Source organism: Mastomys coucha, unplaced genomic scaffold (genome assembly GCF_008632895.1).
Source record: "Mastomys coucha isolate ucsf_1 unplaced genomic scaffold, UCSF_Mcou_1 pScaffold22, whole genome shotgun sequence".
NCBI lineage: Eukaryota > Metazoa > Chordata > Mammalia > Rodentia > Muridae > Mastomys > Mastomys coucha.
In genome coordinates, this window is record NW_022196905.1 from 25201409 (window position 1) to 25216122 (window position 14714).

A 14714-nucleotide genomic window follows, 5' to 3' on the forward strand; every position below is an offset into this window, starting at 1 on the left:
GGGCATGTGGGCAACAGCACACATATGGAGGTCAGAGGACAAGTAGTAGCAGACAGCCTTGTGGGTCCTGGGGATTGAACTCAGGTCACCAGGCTGAGTGGTAGACACCTTTACCATTGAGGCACCTCATATTCCAGACACCCAATCCTTTTACACTCTGACCTAATGAGGTACCTGCTAGGGACTCTCCTAAACTGGCTGCAGGAGGGCCTTCCTAAGGTTAGCAGTGGGTGGGCAATCTCTGTGGAAGCCTGGGACAGTGTGAACATTCTGTAAGGTCCAACCAGGGAGTACCAGAACCTCTGGTAGGTGCATGGTTCCGTGACATACAGAGGACAGAGTCTGGATTCTGGAAGGGCCAGGCTTGATTTCTAGTTCTGCATTAGCCATGTGACTATTTCAGAGTAATTTTCCTCATTCTTTTTCTCATTTATTTTGGCAGAAGAAACATCATTGCATCCAATGGGATGTGTAAGAACCTAAGAAAATGTATCTGAATGTTTTCTGTAGATGGGCCAATGAAAATACATGAAATCTATCACATAGAGACTTCTCAATTTGACAGTTAAACACAACTATATACAACATGAAGACTGACTAGACCAGGTGCTAAGTGTCAGAACAGAGAACAACAACAAAACAACAAAAATCACATTTCCGGGGGGCTGGAGAAATGGCTCAATGGTTAAGAGCACTGGCTGCTCTTCCAGAGCTCCCGAGTTCAATTCCCAGCAACCACATGGTGGCTCACAACCATCTGTAATGAGATCTGACGCCCTCTTCTGCTGTGTCTGAAGACAGCTACAGTGTATAAATAAATAAATAAATCTTTATAAAAAAAGATCACATTTCCTATTCTTAAGAAAAACAACCCAGAATGCTCAGCTGTGCTGTGCTCATTTTCCTTTCAGGCAGCACTCCTCAGGAGCTCCTGAGAGGCTTTCTGCTACGCCTCCTGGAATGCCTGCTGCCCTTTCAACCCAGTCTGCCTCACTCACTCACTGTCTGAGCCATTATTAGCATTTCAGCTTGTCTCTCATGTGTTTGGAAAGGAGGTTTGTCAAAGGAGCCAAAGAGTCAAAGTGGACCCAAGCTCTAACACCTCATGTCGGTCAGCACCTGGTTGTCGAGATCCTGCATACCTGACATCTTTGCCCACAGTCATTGACGCAATCACTTTCTTTACTGCCTCCTTCTTCTTCTCCTTCTTGTCACTGTTAAGCTCTGCCTTCAGCTCGAAGATCTCCCCTAAGGAAAGGAGACAGGCATGAGCACTTTATCCCCATGCTGTAAGATGATTTCTTGCATCTATTTCCCAAAGAACTAGGTGGGACAAGAGACAGGAATGGTGAGAAGAGGACTGAAGAAACAGGAACCCGCATCTTGAAGGGCTGCTCAGCTAGACTCCTAAAACTGCACTGCAAGCTCTCCTCAGCCTTCTCACTTGCCCTGATCCCTAAAGGCTGAATGGAATTGGGATGCTGCGTTGAGCATGAAGTGGGGGAGTTGGTTGATCTCACATGCAGGGTTTTCCTGTTTTCCCAGAAGCCTGAGCTCAAACAGCTTGCTCAGGGTTTCACTTCCTCAGCCTGGAGATGGGAACTCAGCTATTCTACAAGGGCTGCAGCATGTTACAAAGTTTGTTCTCAAGAACTTGATGAAGTGGAAAAAAGAAATGCAGATGCGTGGTTGCCCCCCACCTCCATGCCACAGACATGGTCAGGACTTGCTAACATGCTAGGTGGCAGACAGTTCCTGAGCCTTTCTCTGAGCCCAGCACCACACTATTTTTTTCTGTATTCTTTCTCATTTCATATTCAAAACAACCTGCCTTTCCCCCATTTTACAAATGAGCAATGGAAGCTGTTCCATAGCAGATGAGATAGGCTAAGTTGAAAACCAGGTTTGTTCCTTGCAAATCCTATGTTCTAAATAAATCCCTTTGCTTAGCTGGCCCTGTCATAGACACCTGTTTGCCTCTCTGACTCTATTTCCTTGCCTGTTCTCTCTGGACTGGGCAATGAATTCTCTCACTTACTCTCAGCTATAATGTGTCCATCTCAGTGCCTGGCACTCTATTCTGCATCAAGGACAGCTGCTGATATTAATTAGCCACGTGAAGAATTCTAGTCTTAGGTTCTTTTTCTTGTGTCCCTTTGGGTGGGGTGAAGTAGGGCTGTTACGTAGGGAAAGGGATGAGAAAGCCCTAAGTAGATTCCTAATGAGAAAAAAAGAAAATAGGGGATTTCATTTGTTTTTTAAAATCATGATCACAAAAAGAAAGTAAACACAACTGACTGAAAATGATGATCTAGCAAAGCCTGAGCAGGGTCTCACTAATGACATTGCTTAACAGGGCTAGGAAAACTCTGTAGATCCTGTGGTTTATATTATGAAGGAACATATCTTCCTCCTGCAGGAGATACCTGGACCCAGCAACAGTGACAGCCTTAACCCTGTACTCCTCCACAGAGATGTCACTGCTTTACTTAAAGTGTGTGTTGAGGGATGGAGGTCAGTCAAATCTGCCCTAGGATCCACCAGGGAGGTAAGCTCAGGCTTCTGAGATGCCGTCTTTCTCCAACAGGCCCCCAAAGCAGCCATTATGGGATTTCCATACAGGGCAACCAATTCCTCTACCCCCAAGACCACACCCCAGACTGGTGCTACTGTGTCTCAACAGAGTTGTTGAGACCTTCTTCCATCTTTGATTACAATCTTCTTTGGATGGTCCCTCACTTAAAATATGGACCCAGAAGCCTGGTAGTGGTGGCACACACCTTTAATCCCATCATTTGGGAGGCAGGGGCAAGCAGATCTCTGTGAGTTCAAGGCAGTATAGAATGAGTTCCAGGACAGCCAGGGCTATACAGAGAAACTCTGCCTTGAACAAGAAAAACAAACAATAATTGATCCAGGATGTCAGATTTAGATTTGAATCTAGGAATGTCTATTTATATTCACTGTCTCTCAATATCTCTCTCACTGTCAGGGAGGATCCAGAACAGGGCTTTCCAAAAGCACGTTAAGCTAAGCCTGAACTTGCTATGTATCCAAGCATGGCCTTTAACCTTTGATCTTTGTGCCTTTGCCTTCCAAAGCTGAGACCCAGCACATGCGGCAAGGCTGTCTTACCAAATTAAGCAGCAGCTGGACCAGTAAATAAAATGCCTGCTGATAGGCAGACTTTGGGATCCAACTCAGTGATTCAACAAGGTTAAGTAAGGACTGGAGAGACAGCTGAGTGGTTAAAAGCATTTTCAGGACTTGGCTTGGGCTTCCAGTACCCATACAGTGGCTCACAACTCTGTGACTCTTGTTCTGAGGATCCAACACCCTCTTCAGCTTCCATGGGCATCCAGTGAAGACATACAGGCAAAACACCCATACCAACATACAAATATGTATGTACACACACACATACACACACACACATTTTAAAAGAAAACTAAGATCCTTTTGCCTTTGTTAACAAGCACTAGAAAGGAAGGACGAGATAAGGAAGGGCAGGACAGAGAGGTTAAAGCAAACTTGCCAGCACACCAACTTCTGCAATTTCTTTAAAAGAAGGAAAGGAATAAACTGTCCAAAGACATTAACCCAGCTTAGTAAACTGCAGTGCAGCAACTTAACTGGCTTAATCCTGAGTCATGAGAATTGCTGGGAACTGCTTATGAGGATGTCGAATGACTAACAGGGTAAAACAGCTGCTACAACATGAATGCCCAGAGATAAGAACCAGCCTCCCTCACAGCAGGGCTGCTGACAGGCTGTGTACTTCCTCTAGGGAAAAGGAATATATTTAACTGTTTAGCCATGGGGGGCAAGACAAAGACTTCCCCCCATGCCTGGTGTTAATGTTCTTGCCTGGGTTCTAAAAGGAACACCCCTGGTTGTCCTGGAACTCACTCTGTAGACCAGACTGGCCTTGAACTCAGAAATCCGCCTGCCTCTGCCTCCCAGGTGCTGGGATTCACTTAGGTCTTAACATCATCAATTCCCATGGTACCTCCAGACCCCCATGCCACCCTCCCCGTACTCCCCAAGATCTGGGGGATGTATCATAGGTCTGTGGTGAAGCATACAGTACCTTTCTTGGTTGTGGTGAAGTATTTTGAGTCAGTCATTTCGGTCCTTTATCTGTGGCCGGACTCTGCAAGACAGAGAAGAGGTTGGATCTGTGCTCTATTCCATTTTCAGTCAGAGTATGTACAGTGAGGATGAGAGGGATCTAGAATACACAAGTAGGGGAAGATAGCTGTTTATCGCTTTTCCCAGGCAAATGAACTGTTGGATTATGGTTGGTCTCCTTTTGGAGGGTAACTGAAGGAATCTATCAGTGTTTTAAATGTCCATATCTTTTGACACGTTTCCTTCTAGGAGTCTGCCACAGAACAGGAGCCTGAGGTCATCTGGCTTTTTCAGTATCGTTATCCTATTTTTTTTTTAAGGTTCATTTTATTTATTTTATGTGTATGAGTATACTGTAACCATACAGATGGCCGTGAGCCATCATGTGTGTGGACGCTCTCCATCCCCACTTGCTCAGGTCTCTGCTCACTCCAGCATAATTCACTGTAGCTGTCTTCAGACACACCAGAAGGGGCTGTCTGATCTCATTATGTGTGGTTGTGAGCTACCATGTGATTGCTGGGATCTGAACTCAGGACTTTCGGAAGAGCAGTCAGTGCTCTTAACTGCTGAGTCATCTCGCCAGCCCTCAGTATCATTATCTATGACCATACTACTGGGAAAAATTTCATGGCTATCAGTAAGCAGACAGTTACAGATAACTATAGAGTAAAGCATAGATTAGAAATGTAAATCCCTTGCCAGTTAGTTATAGCCCCGCCTCCCAGAGAGTTCATTGGGTTTGGAATGCTCTAACTATCCACTTCAGCTGTGGGCTCAGCTTGCCAAAGCTCAGGGGCCATCCTCACCTCAGGAATGCAAATTTCCTTGAGAAATGAAAATTTTAAGAAGTGAAGGAGGGAGGCTGGAGAGATGATTCAGTAGTTAAGAGCACTGGCTGCTCTTGCAGAGGACCCCAAATTTGCTTCCCAGCACCCACATGGCAGCTGACAACCACCTCCAGTTACAGGGGATCCAAACACACTCTTCCTGCCTACAAGGACACTGCACACACATGGTGCACATGCATGTACTCACTCAGGATATTTTATATCCCATAAAATAAATACATAACTATTTAAAATTTGTATGTGTGTGTACCAGTGTACTACAGAAGTCCCTGGTGCCTGTGAAGGCAAGAGGACATCAAGTTCCTTGGAACTGAAATTACAGATGGTTGTGAGTCACCATGTGAGTGCTGAGAATCAAACTAGGGTCCTCCAGAAGAACAGCTGATACTTTTATCTGCTGAACCATTTCTCCAGCCCCCTAAATAAATAAATCTCAAGAAACAGGAGAAGGGGGGGTCTTCTTCCCACAACTTCCATCAAGTTTCTAAACATCTACTATTATCTCTAGAAGTCTGGAGTTTGGCACATTGTGACTACAGCGTTTCTCACATCCGTCTGGTCAGGTTATTTTAAAATAGTACCCAGCACAGAACTCATAGTGCAAAGCACTGTAGAAGTCAGGAGGTCAGAGAAAGTACTGAAGCTCCCATACCCGTGTAGCAAGCATTTACTGAACCTCAACTCTGTACTCAACAGCTCCTCTCTTGATCAGCAGCTGACAGAGTAAGGGGAAGTGGGAGGGACACAGGCAAGAAGGCTCTGCAGGGAAAAGCACTGGCCATACAAATGTGGTGTCAGAGGCCTGTCCTCCCTCTCACATGGGAAGAATTCCTTCAAGAGAGCATACGCCTCAAGCTCAGGGAGAACTAGGATTCCATTCAGCCACCTACAAGCTATGACCTTTAGCAGTTACACAGCCTCATTGAGACTTTCAATAAAGTCTGGGGAGAAGTTAAAAACTGGGGAGATGGTTCCTTCAATAAAGTGAGGACGTGAGTTCAAATCTCTAGTTCCCATGTAAAAGCCAGGTGCAGGGATGTATGACTGTAAGTGGAAGTAGGTGGATCCCAAGAACTCATTAGTCAGCTAGTCTAATGGAATCAGGGAACTCCTGTTTCAGTGAGAGAACCCCCTCAAATCTCCAAAAATATTTACAATTCATAACAGTAGCAAAATTAATTATGAAGTAACAACAAAAATAATCTTAGTTGGAAGTCAACACAACTGGAGGAACTGTATTAAAGGGCCTTAGAAAGGTTGAGAGCCACTGCCATAAAATAAAACAGAGGATTCACTAACAACAGTGTAAAGAAAAAAGACACAATTCTACTTTTCTTTTGCAAAGTTAAAAAAGAATAAAGGCCCTTTCTTTCACACTGGAGCTGCAGGAAACTGCAGAAGAGATGCTGGATCTAATGATATAAGCCTTATATGTTGTGTCAGAAAAGATCCAAGTGCTACAATGTAGCCTCTGCTTTGCTGGTCCCCACAGCATAAGCCAGGGCTGAAAACAACCCAGAGGAAGAGGGCAAACAGGCCTGCCTCGCAGCAGGCATGGTCCATCATCAGAGTTCTACATAAGAACAGCTTTTAATTGACAGTTCTTCAAAGAAACATAAAAAGGCCACTGGAGATCCCAGGGACACTTGTTTACTGAGGACAGCTCAGTTATGTAACACTGTGCACTCTTATCAGTGGTGATTTTCTTACATGTTCCTTTGCAGGTGTACATAGTCACTTTTTTCAGAATGCTAATAATGAGGTGAAAAAGATAATGAACTTTTTACTGTATCATACAGGGATACATGATTTAAGAAGTCAGAATTGAGAGCATAACTGCCCAAAGGGTCCAAAACAGGAGAGCCCCTGTTCCTTGCTAAGCCTAAGAGAATGATGGAGACTACAGCCCTGAAAGCCACAGAATGTAATATCTAAGCCCCTCCAGCATTAAATCTGGAAGGAAATGGCTAGGCATGGAGGTGCACATCCATAGTCTTAGCATTTGGTAGGCCAAGAAAGGATAAGAACTATGTACCATGGTATATAAGAAGATTTTTTTTGTTGCTACTAATAGCAACAAGCAAACAACCTATTAAAAATAAAAATGGGCCGGGCGGTGGTGGTGCACGCCTTTAATCCCAGCACTTGGGAGGCAGAGCTATACAGAGAAACCCTGTCTTGAAAAAAAAAAAATCAAAACAAACAAACAAACCCACCCCACCACCACCAACAACAACAAAAAACAAAAATAAAAATGGGCCAGGCGGTGGTGGCGCACACCTTTAATCCCAGCACTTGGGAGGTAGAGGCAGGCGGATTTCTGAGTTTGAGGCCAGCCTGGTCTACAGAGTGAGTTCCAGGACAGGGAAACCCTGTCTCAAAAAACTAAAAAAATTCTAAAAATTAAAAAAAAAAAAAAAAAAAAATGGAGGGAAAAAACCTACCTCTGATATCCAACTTTGGGCTACTGGAGTTTTTCTTCTGCAGTGGAGGTCACCAGGGACTTTCCTTCCTCTGTCGGCATAGCATTATCATAGAGAAGCCCTAACTCCTAGGACAAAACCTGCCAGGGATAGATTATGTTGTTGCATGTAGCTGACCAGGAGAACAAAAGGACAGGAAGGCTTCTCTTTTTTGTAGGTAACTTGGTAGGTAGGTAGGTAGGTAGGTAGGTAGATGGATAATAGATAAATAGAAAAAAAGGAAATGGCATAATCTATACTCCAGCTCCTTAGAAGGCTGAGGAAAGGACTACTTGAGCACAAAAGTTCAGTGTCAGCCTGTCAGACCAGCATTGTTCTGCAGCCGAGCTTTTGACAATCTTCTTTCATAGCATAACAACTACCCACAAATTTGAGCTGACCCTAATATGCTAATTTCTGCAGTATCTATTTTGCAGAATCCTCTGCAGAAGGCCTAGTGGGACAGATGATACAGAGACTGTATTCCAAAGAAGCTGATTGTGTCCAGAAATGAGAGAAGGAAAGGGATACAGGGAAAAGTGAAAATGATTTGGAAAGTTACCCAAATGCCCAGGCTAAAAATAAAGACACCCTCACTCCACTGTGAAAGCCAGCAACCCACAGCTTAAAGATCCCCTGTAGGGTGCTCTCCCTTGTGTCTGTTCTTTAATGAGCTTCCTCACACCAGTGCCAGGTCAGTACAGAGGAGATCTTGCATTTTCTCTGCAGGAATGGAAAAGAGCAGTTCAGCCCTGAAAGTACTTTCACTTGCAGAAGCCTAGGAAAGCCGCTCCCAGGCAGCTGTGGCCTGCAACCTGTCCCATGATCTATCTGATCAAGTACATGAACCACATTAAAAGGCTTAAGTAGCCAATTCGGGCAAGAAAAAGTATAAAGCTTTGGATTCTATCTTTGTGAGTGGCAGGGAACATTTTCAAAAGAAGTACTTAAATTGGGTGTGGTAGTTCACACCCATAATACTAGTTCAGGAAATAGAAGGAGGAGGATTGCCAGGAGTTTGAGGCTAGCCTGGACTACACAGCAAGATTTTATGTTAAACCAGTAAACAAACAAGGCAGTAATTTGGCAGTAGAAACCATTCTGGTGGAAAGAGGCCACATTTGGGGCTTAGCATTTACAAGCTAGGAAATACCTTGAGGTAGGGAACTCCTGGGATAACTGGGTTGCCCTTCAGGAGCCACTGCTATTGTCCCACCTCAAGCATGAGATCGATCCCAGGACTCCTGATGCCATATGGGGAATACAGCAAATCCTATTAATTTCACTTAAAAATAAGCATTATGTATGTATTTATTTATTGCTAGGGCCTATCAGCTGTTGTGTGGGTCAGATCTTCAGGCTTGGCAGCAACTGTCTTCCCTGTCAGGCCATCTCCCCAGCACTCACCTCACATTTTAAGACTTAAGCCAAACACATAAAAGCTGAAAAGCAGCAGTTTCCCTTAAGTTCTGCAAAATAACTAAGCAGCCATTGCTGAGAACACTGACACACTGGCTACAGAGATGGGGGTCAAGAACTGGAAACTAAGTCAAAGGGAAGAAAACACCCCCTCAAAAACCTACCCCATAGAAGTACTCCTAGCTAGGCCAGCAAGATGGCTCAATGGATAAAGGCAACCTCAGTTTGATCATCAGAACCCATGGAAAGGTAGATGGAAGAACCGACCACACACACACACACACACACACACACACACAAACACATACCATGGCATGTGTGTGCACACACAAATAAAGTTAGGATAGGGCTTATGAAAGTTCTCAATACTTTTCAAATATTTTGTCTTCATATAACTTATCTAAATTTAAATCTTTAAAAAAGATTTATTTATTTATTTTATGTATGTGAGTACACTGTCACTATCTTCAGACACACCAGAAGAGGGAATCTGTTCCCAATACAGATGGTTGTGAGCCATCATGTGGTTGCTGGAAATTGAACTTAGGACCTTTGGAAGAACAGTCAGTGCTCTTAACTGCTAAGCCATCTCTCCAGCCCCCTAAATTTAGATTTTAAAACAAGAAATATAAACTATCTGTTTTAAATTAATAAAATAAATTTAAACCTATGAGGAAAATTTTAAATGAGTTTTTCTCCAAAGACTCAAAATTGTTAATAGTAACATGGTGTGTATGTGTGTGTGTGTGTGTGTGTGTATGTGTGTGTGTGTGTGAGAGAGAGAGAGAGAGACAGAGACAGAGAGAGACAGAGAGAGAGACAGAGACAGATAGACAGACAGACAGAGACACAGAGACAGAGAGACACTCTCACTATGTAGCCCTGGTAGGACTGCCTCTACTTTCTGAGTCCTGGGATTAAAGATGTGTACTGCTATGCCTAGTTGATAATAACTTTGTTTTAAATTTTTCAGATTTATTTATTTTATGTGTATAAGTGTTTTGCCTGCATTTATGTATGTGTGTGTATCATGTGTGCCTAATGCCTGAAAAGATCAGATCCCCTGAAACTGGTGTTATGGATGGTTGTGAGCATGTGGGTGCCAGGAATTGAGCCCAGGTCCTCTGCAAGAGCAACAGGTGCCCTTAAGTGCTGAGCCATTCCTCCAGTTCTTATTAATAACAACTTTAAAATAAAACTGTATGTGTTTGCATGAAGTTCAGGCACACTCATATCTCAGCACATGTATGGGGGTCAAAGGGCCACACTAAGTACCAATTCCTGCCTTACATCTTGTTTGAGACATGATCTTTTATTTCCTGGAGTAGATCGCAGGCACAATAGCCCATGCGTTTTCAGGGAGTGTTCTGTCTGAGTGATGGGATTACAGATACATATACCACATCACACTGCCCGGCTTTTTTTTTTTTCTTAAGTTACACTTACTGTGTGTAGATATATACCCACGTTCCAACATGGGTGTGGAAGTCAGAGGACAACTTGCAGAATTAGATTCTCTCCTCCCACTGTGTGGGTCCCAGAGATAGAACTTGTGTTTATCAAGCTTGGCAGCAGTGTCTTATCTCCCGAGCCATTACGCTGGCCCCTATTTTGTTTCCACATTTTAAAACGGGGAGATCACCACTTGCTGATTTATGTAGCTCACACATGAGATTGAAAAGCCAGTGACACGATCAAATGTAAACAGGAGCCGAGAAGTAAAGAAGTGCCTCAGTGGTACAGCATGAACTGAGCACTCATGAAACCCTAGGTGTGATCTTCAGCATCAAACAAAACACAATCAACCAAACAGAATAAATGTAAGCTCCTTAGGCATCATGGGATGTCATATGGATAAAGCTGTAGAGTAGAAAAGCAGCTCTATGTTATGGTGGTAGTGGCCAGGTCAGAGGACACTGGCTACAGTAGGGCTGGAAGCTCCCTGCTGGTGATGAAGATTATCTGTGTCCTGATGCATATCCCTGCACACTGTGTATCTAAGAGCTGAGCATACCACTTGCTGTGAATTACACAAACACTAAAAACAATTTCTTAATTGGATGTGGTGACACATACCTTTAATTCCAGCATTTGGGAGGCAAAAGCAAGAGGATCTCTTGAGTTTGAAGCCAGCCTAGGAGGCTGGTCTACAAAGCAAATTTCAGGTCAGGGCTACAAAGACACTATCATAAACAAAAAAACAAACAAAAGAAAGAAAGAAAGAAAGGAAAGAAGGGAGGGAAGGAAGAAAGGAAGAAAGGAAGAAGGGAAAGGGGGAGGGAAGAGAGGGAGAAAGGGAGGGAAGAAGGGAGGGAAGAAGGAAGGAAGGAAGAAAAAAGAGAAAAAGAAGAAAGGAAAGAAAAGATAACTGTTTTAGGTCAGTAAGACGGCTCATCAGATAGATGTACTTGTCACCAAGTTTGACAAACTTAGTTCCATCCCTGAACCCCAAAAAGGGAAAGAACAGACCTGTATAGGTTGTCCTCTGACATCTATGAATGCACTATATTTTTAAAAAAGAAAAAAAGTAAGAAGAAGCCAGATGGTGGTAGCCCACACCTTTCCCAGCCAGCCTGGTCTACAGAGGGAGTTCCAGACAGCCAGGGCTACACAGAGAAACCCTGTCCGAAAAAAACAAACAAACAAACAATAAAAAAGACAATAAGAGCCAATGTTGGAGAGGAAAAGGTAGACTAACTTAAAATTGGGGGGTAGGGAGCCTTTCCTGTGTGGCATAAAAGCTAGCCTTAAAGGTCCAATTATAAACAGTCAGTTTTCCTGCATGACCAAAACATACTGAGGCAGGAATGGTGGCGCATGGGGTAGCCAGTCCTTGGGAAACGGATGGTGAGTTTGAGGCCAGCCTAGGGCTACATAACAAGAACTTGTCACAAAACAAATAAAACCCACCAATACAAAGAGAAGAATGGAGATCCAGGTATGCAGTTTACCAAATATAAGACATTCATACCCAGTCATAATAGAAGAGACAGAAACTGGAATTACCATCAACCACTATTGAGCAGATACTGGACTGATAAGGACCCCAAAGTCTGATAAGATTCCATGCTGGTACAAATGTAGGATATAAGGACTCTCATGTGGTGTCAACAAGAGTCTAAATTGTCTTCTCCAACTCTTAGTTTGGCAGTAGCTTTCAAAACTGTAAATTCCACCTGCATCTGCTTTCTGAGTGCTGGGATTAAAAGAATGCTCCACTATCTCCAGCTATACATGCTTTTTAAAAAGTCTTATGTCCATGCTTACAGTATGTATGTGCACCTTGTGTATGCTTGGTGTCTGCCAGAGACAGGGGAGGGCACAGGATCCCATGGAACTGGAGTTACAGGTGTCTGGGACCACACTGTGGGACCTGAGTCCCCTTAACTACCAAGACATCTCTCCAGCTTTTGACATAACTATAAAGACAGTCAATGGAAAAGCAAACTGTAAAGTATATAAAGTATGCTAGTGTCGCTATACAAAGACACAAGTATCTTTCAAGTTTCCAAGTGCATCCACTATCCTTAAAAGGACAGAACAGTTATCAGTGGTTCCTTCCAGAAAGGAGGCTGGGTGACTAAGGAATGGGGTGAGACGGACTCTTCTTTTATCCTTTGCTATAACTTGGAAACTCTGTGCTGTGTGTACATACCACCTATTCTAACATAAAGAAGCTTAGATTTATGGTTAGTACATTTATCTCTAACACTGGTTCCATCAACATGCTCAGTCTGCAGCCTCAGCTTTAACTCTCCTGTGTACCTCTGTAGTTAGAGGGGCACAGGCCTCCTGGCATTAGACTGGCTCCTAATTCCAACCTCTCCAGAGCCTTCTTCATGCCTCTGTTTTGAGATCTGTTCTGTTTTAACACTGTCAACCCAGTGCCTGGCACTGTGCCTGGCACATTCCAGGAGCTCACCAAATGCTGGCTGGCTCAATGAATGAAAAGGCAGGTTCTGAAGGAAGCTATAAAACGAAGGGCTTGCAACAAATCAAACTCTGTGACAAGCACCAGACAGACCAGGAACAGAAGGCTTTGTAGTTAACCATCAACAGCAAGGCTGAACCAATGCCAAGATGGCTGCCAGAGTCTGGCTTTAGTACAAAGAGTTAATGTGGCTTTGGAGGTAAATCTCCTGACTCTGGCCTCACATTTTCCAATCTGTACAACAGGTGAAGGAGGAACCTGGATGACAGAAGGAAGCTGGGGGCAGATCCTGACTCATCCAACTAAGCCCTTGGTCTCCCTGATCACCTGGGCTCAGGCAGCCCACAGGTCAATGCAGAGTTTGAAAACCAGTCAGGCTGGGCGGTAGTGGTGCACGCCTTTAATCCCAGCACCTGGGAGGCAGAGGCAGGTGGATTTCTGAGTTCCAGGTCAGCCTGGTCTACAGAGTGAGTTCAAGGACAGCCAGGGCTATACAAAGAAACCCTGTCTTGAAAAACCAAAATAAATAAATAAATAAATAAATAAATAAATAAATAAATAAATAAAACCAGTCAGATAACCACATTTCAAATGCTCTGGTTTGCCACTCAATGAAGGTGTCCCACCAATGGATGTTCTTCTGGTGTCAAATAAAAGGAAGCAGGATGGGATCACTGTAAACAAAGGAGACATCTTTCTTTTGTTGTTGTTGTTTTCTTTGAGACAGGGTTTCTCTGTCTCATAGGGCTTGGTGGCACGTGCCTTTACCACCTCACAGGCTCTGTCTGAATTCTTGAGACAGGATAACCTGATGTTTTGTTTTGTTTTTGTCAACTTGACATAAACCTAAGCATATCTAAGATTGGGCTTGAGAAAATGGCTTCTCCAGCCTGTCTGTAGACAATTCTGTAGGACGTCTTATTCATGACTGTGTGGAGGGTCCACCTCACTATGGGCAGGTGGTCCTGGGTGCAGAAGAAAGCACGCTGAGTAAGAAGCCAGTAAGCAGTACTCCTCTGTGGCTTCTGCTTCAGCTTCTGCCCTAACTTCCTTTACACTGGACTGTGGTGTAGAGTTGTAAATGGAAAGAAAACCTTTCCTCCCCAAGCTGCTTCTGGTCACGGTGTTTTATCACAGCAATAGAAAAGTAACTAAGAAATTGGACTCCATTATGAAGGTCAGGCAAGCCTCAAACTCATGGTCCTTTGCCTCAGCTAACAGATAGGATTACAGGTATATACCACCATGTTCCATTTATTAAGTCTTCAGGAGGAAGGAAAACCATAACACTCTGAGGAGGAAAGTGTTCCATTGTCCACAAAGCCAGACACTGACCAGCGATAGGACTTTCTTCCTTTCAGGCCACGCAATCTCTTCAGTGAGAAGCTTTAAGGAAGGCATGCAAGTATATGCATTGAACACTGAGGGCACTTGTGAGTTAATGAGGAAGCTGATCAGCAAAACAAACAGAGAGATGAGAACAATTTAAGGTCTGACTCAGGTGCCAGCACCACTTCTGAATGGATGGATAAATGGGCAGGGAAAACTGACCTCTGATGTCTCTGTTGGAGCTTTAACTGTTCAATCCCTTCCTGAAAAAAGCTACTCAGAAACCTGCTATATGGATACATGGATCTCAAGGACAGTCAGGAGTAGGTCGGAATGGACACAGAGGTTCATACCTGCAATTCTAGCTCTCAGGAGGCTGAGGAACAAGGATCCTGAGTTCAGGTCAGTCTAGATTCCCTAGTGAGACCCTGTCTCAGAAAATGAAAAGAAAGGGGAAAGGCTAAGAAAGAGAGGGAATGAAAAGGAGCTTTCTTAGGTGGTGGTGGTGCACGCCTTTAATCCTAGCACTTGGGAGGCAGAGGCAGGCAAATTTCTGAGTTTGAGGCCAGCCTGGTCTACAGAGTGAGTTCC

The 14714-nt window shown here is 43.9% G+C and overlaps 1 protein-coding gene across 1 annotated transcript in view; it reads right to left on the reverse strand.

The window, feature by feature from the left end:
• Ap1b1 (adaptor related protein complex 1 subunit beta 1) overlaps positions 1 to 14714 on the reverse strand; it is a 51044-nt gene that overhangs the window by 25020 nt on the left and 11310 nt on the right. The window contains exons 2-3 of the mRNA XM_031339896.1: positions 4091 to 4153; positions 1143 to 1248 (exon numbers count right to left, since the gene is read on the reverse strand). Coding sequence (XP_031195756.1) covers positions 1143 to 1248; positions 4091 to 4127 — 143 coding nt within the window. The 5' untranslated portion in view covers positions 4128 to 4153. The remainder of the gene's footprint in view (positions 1 to 1142; positions 1249 to 4090; positions 4154 to 14714) is intronic.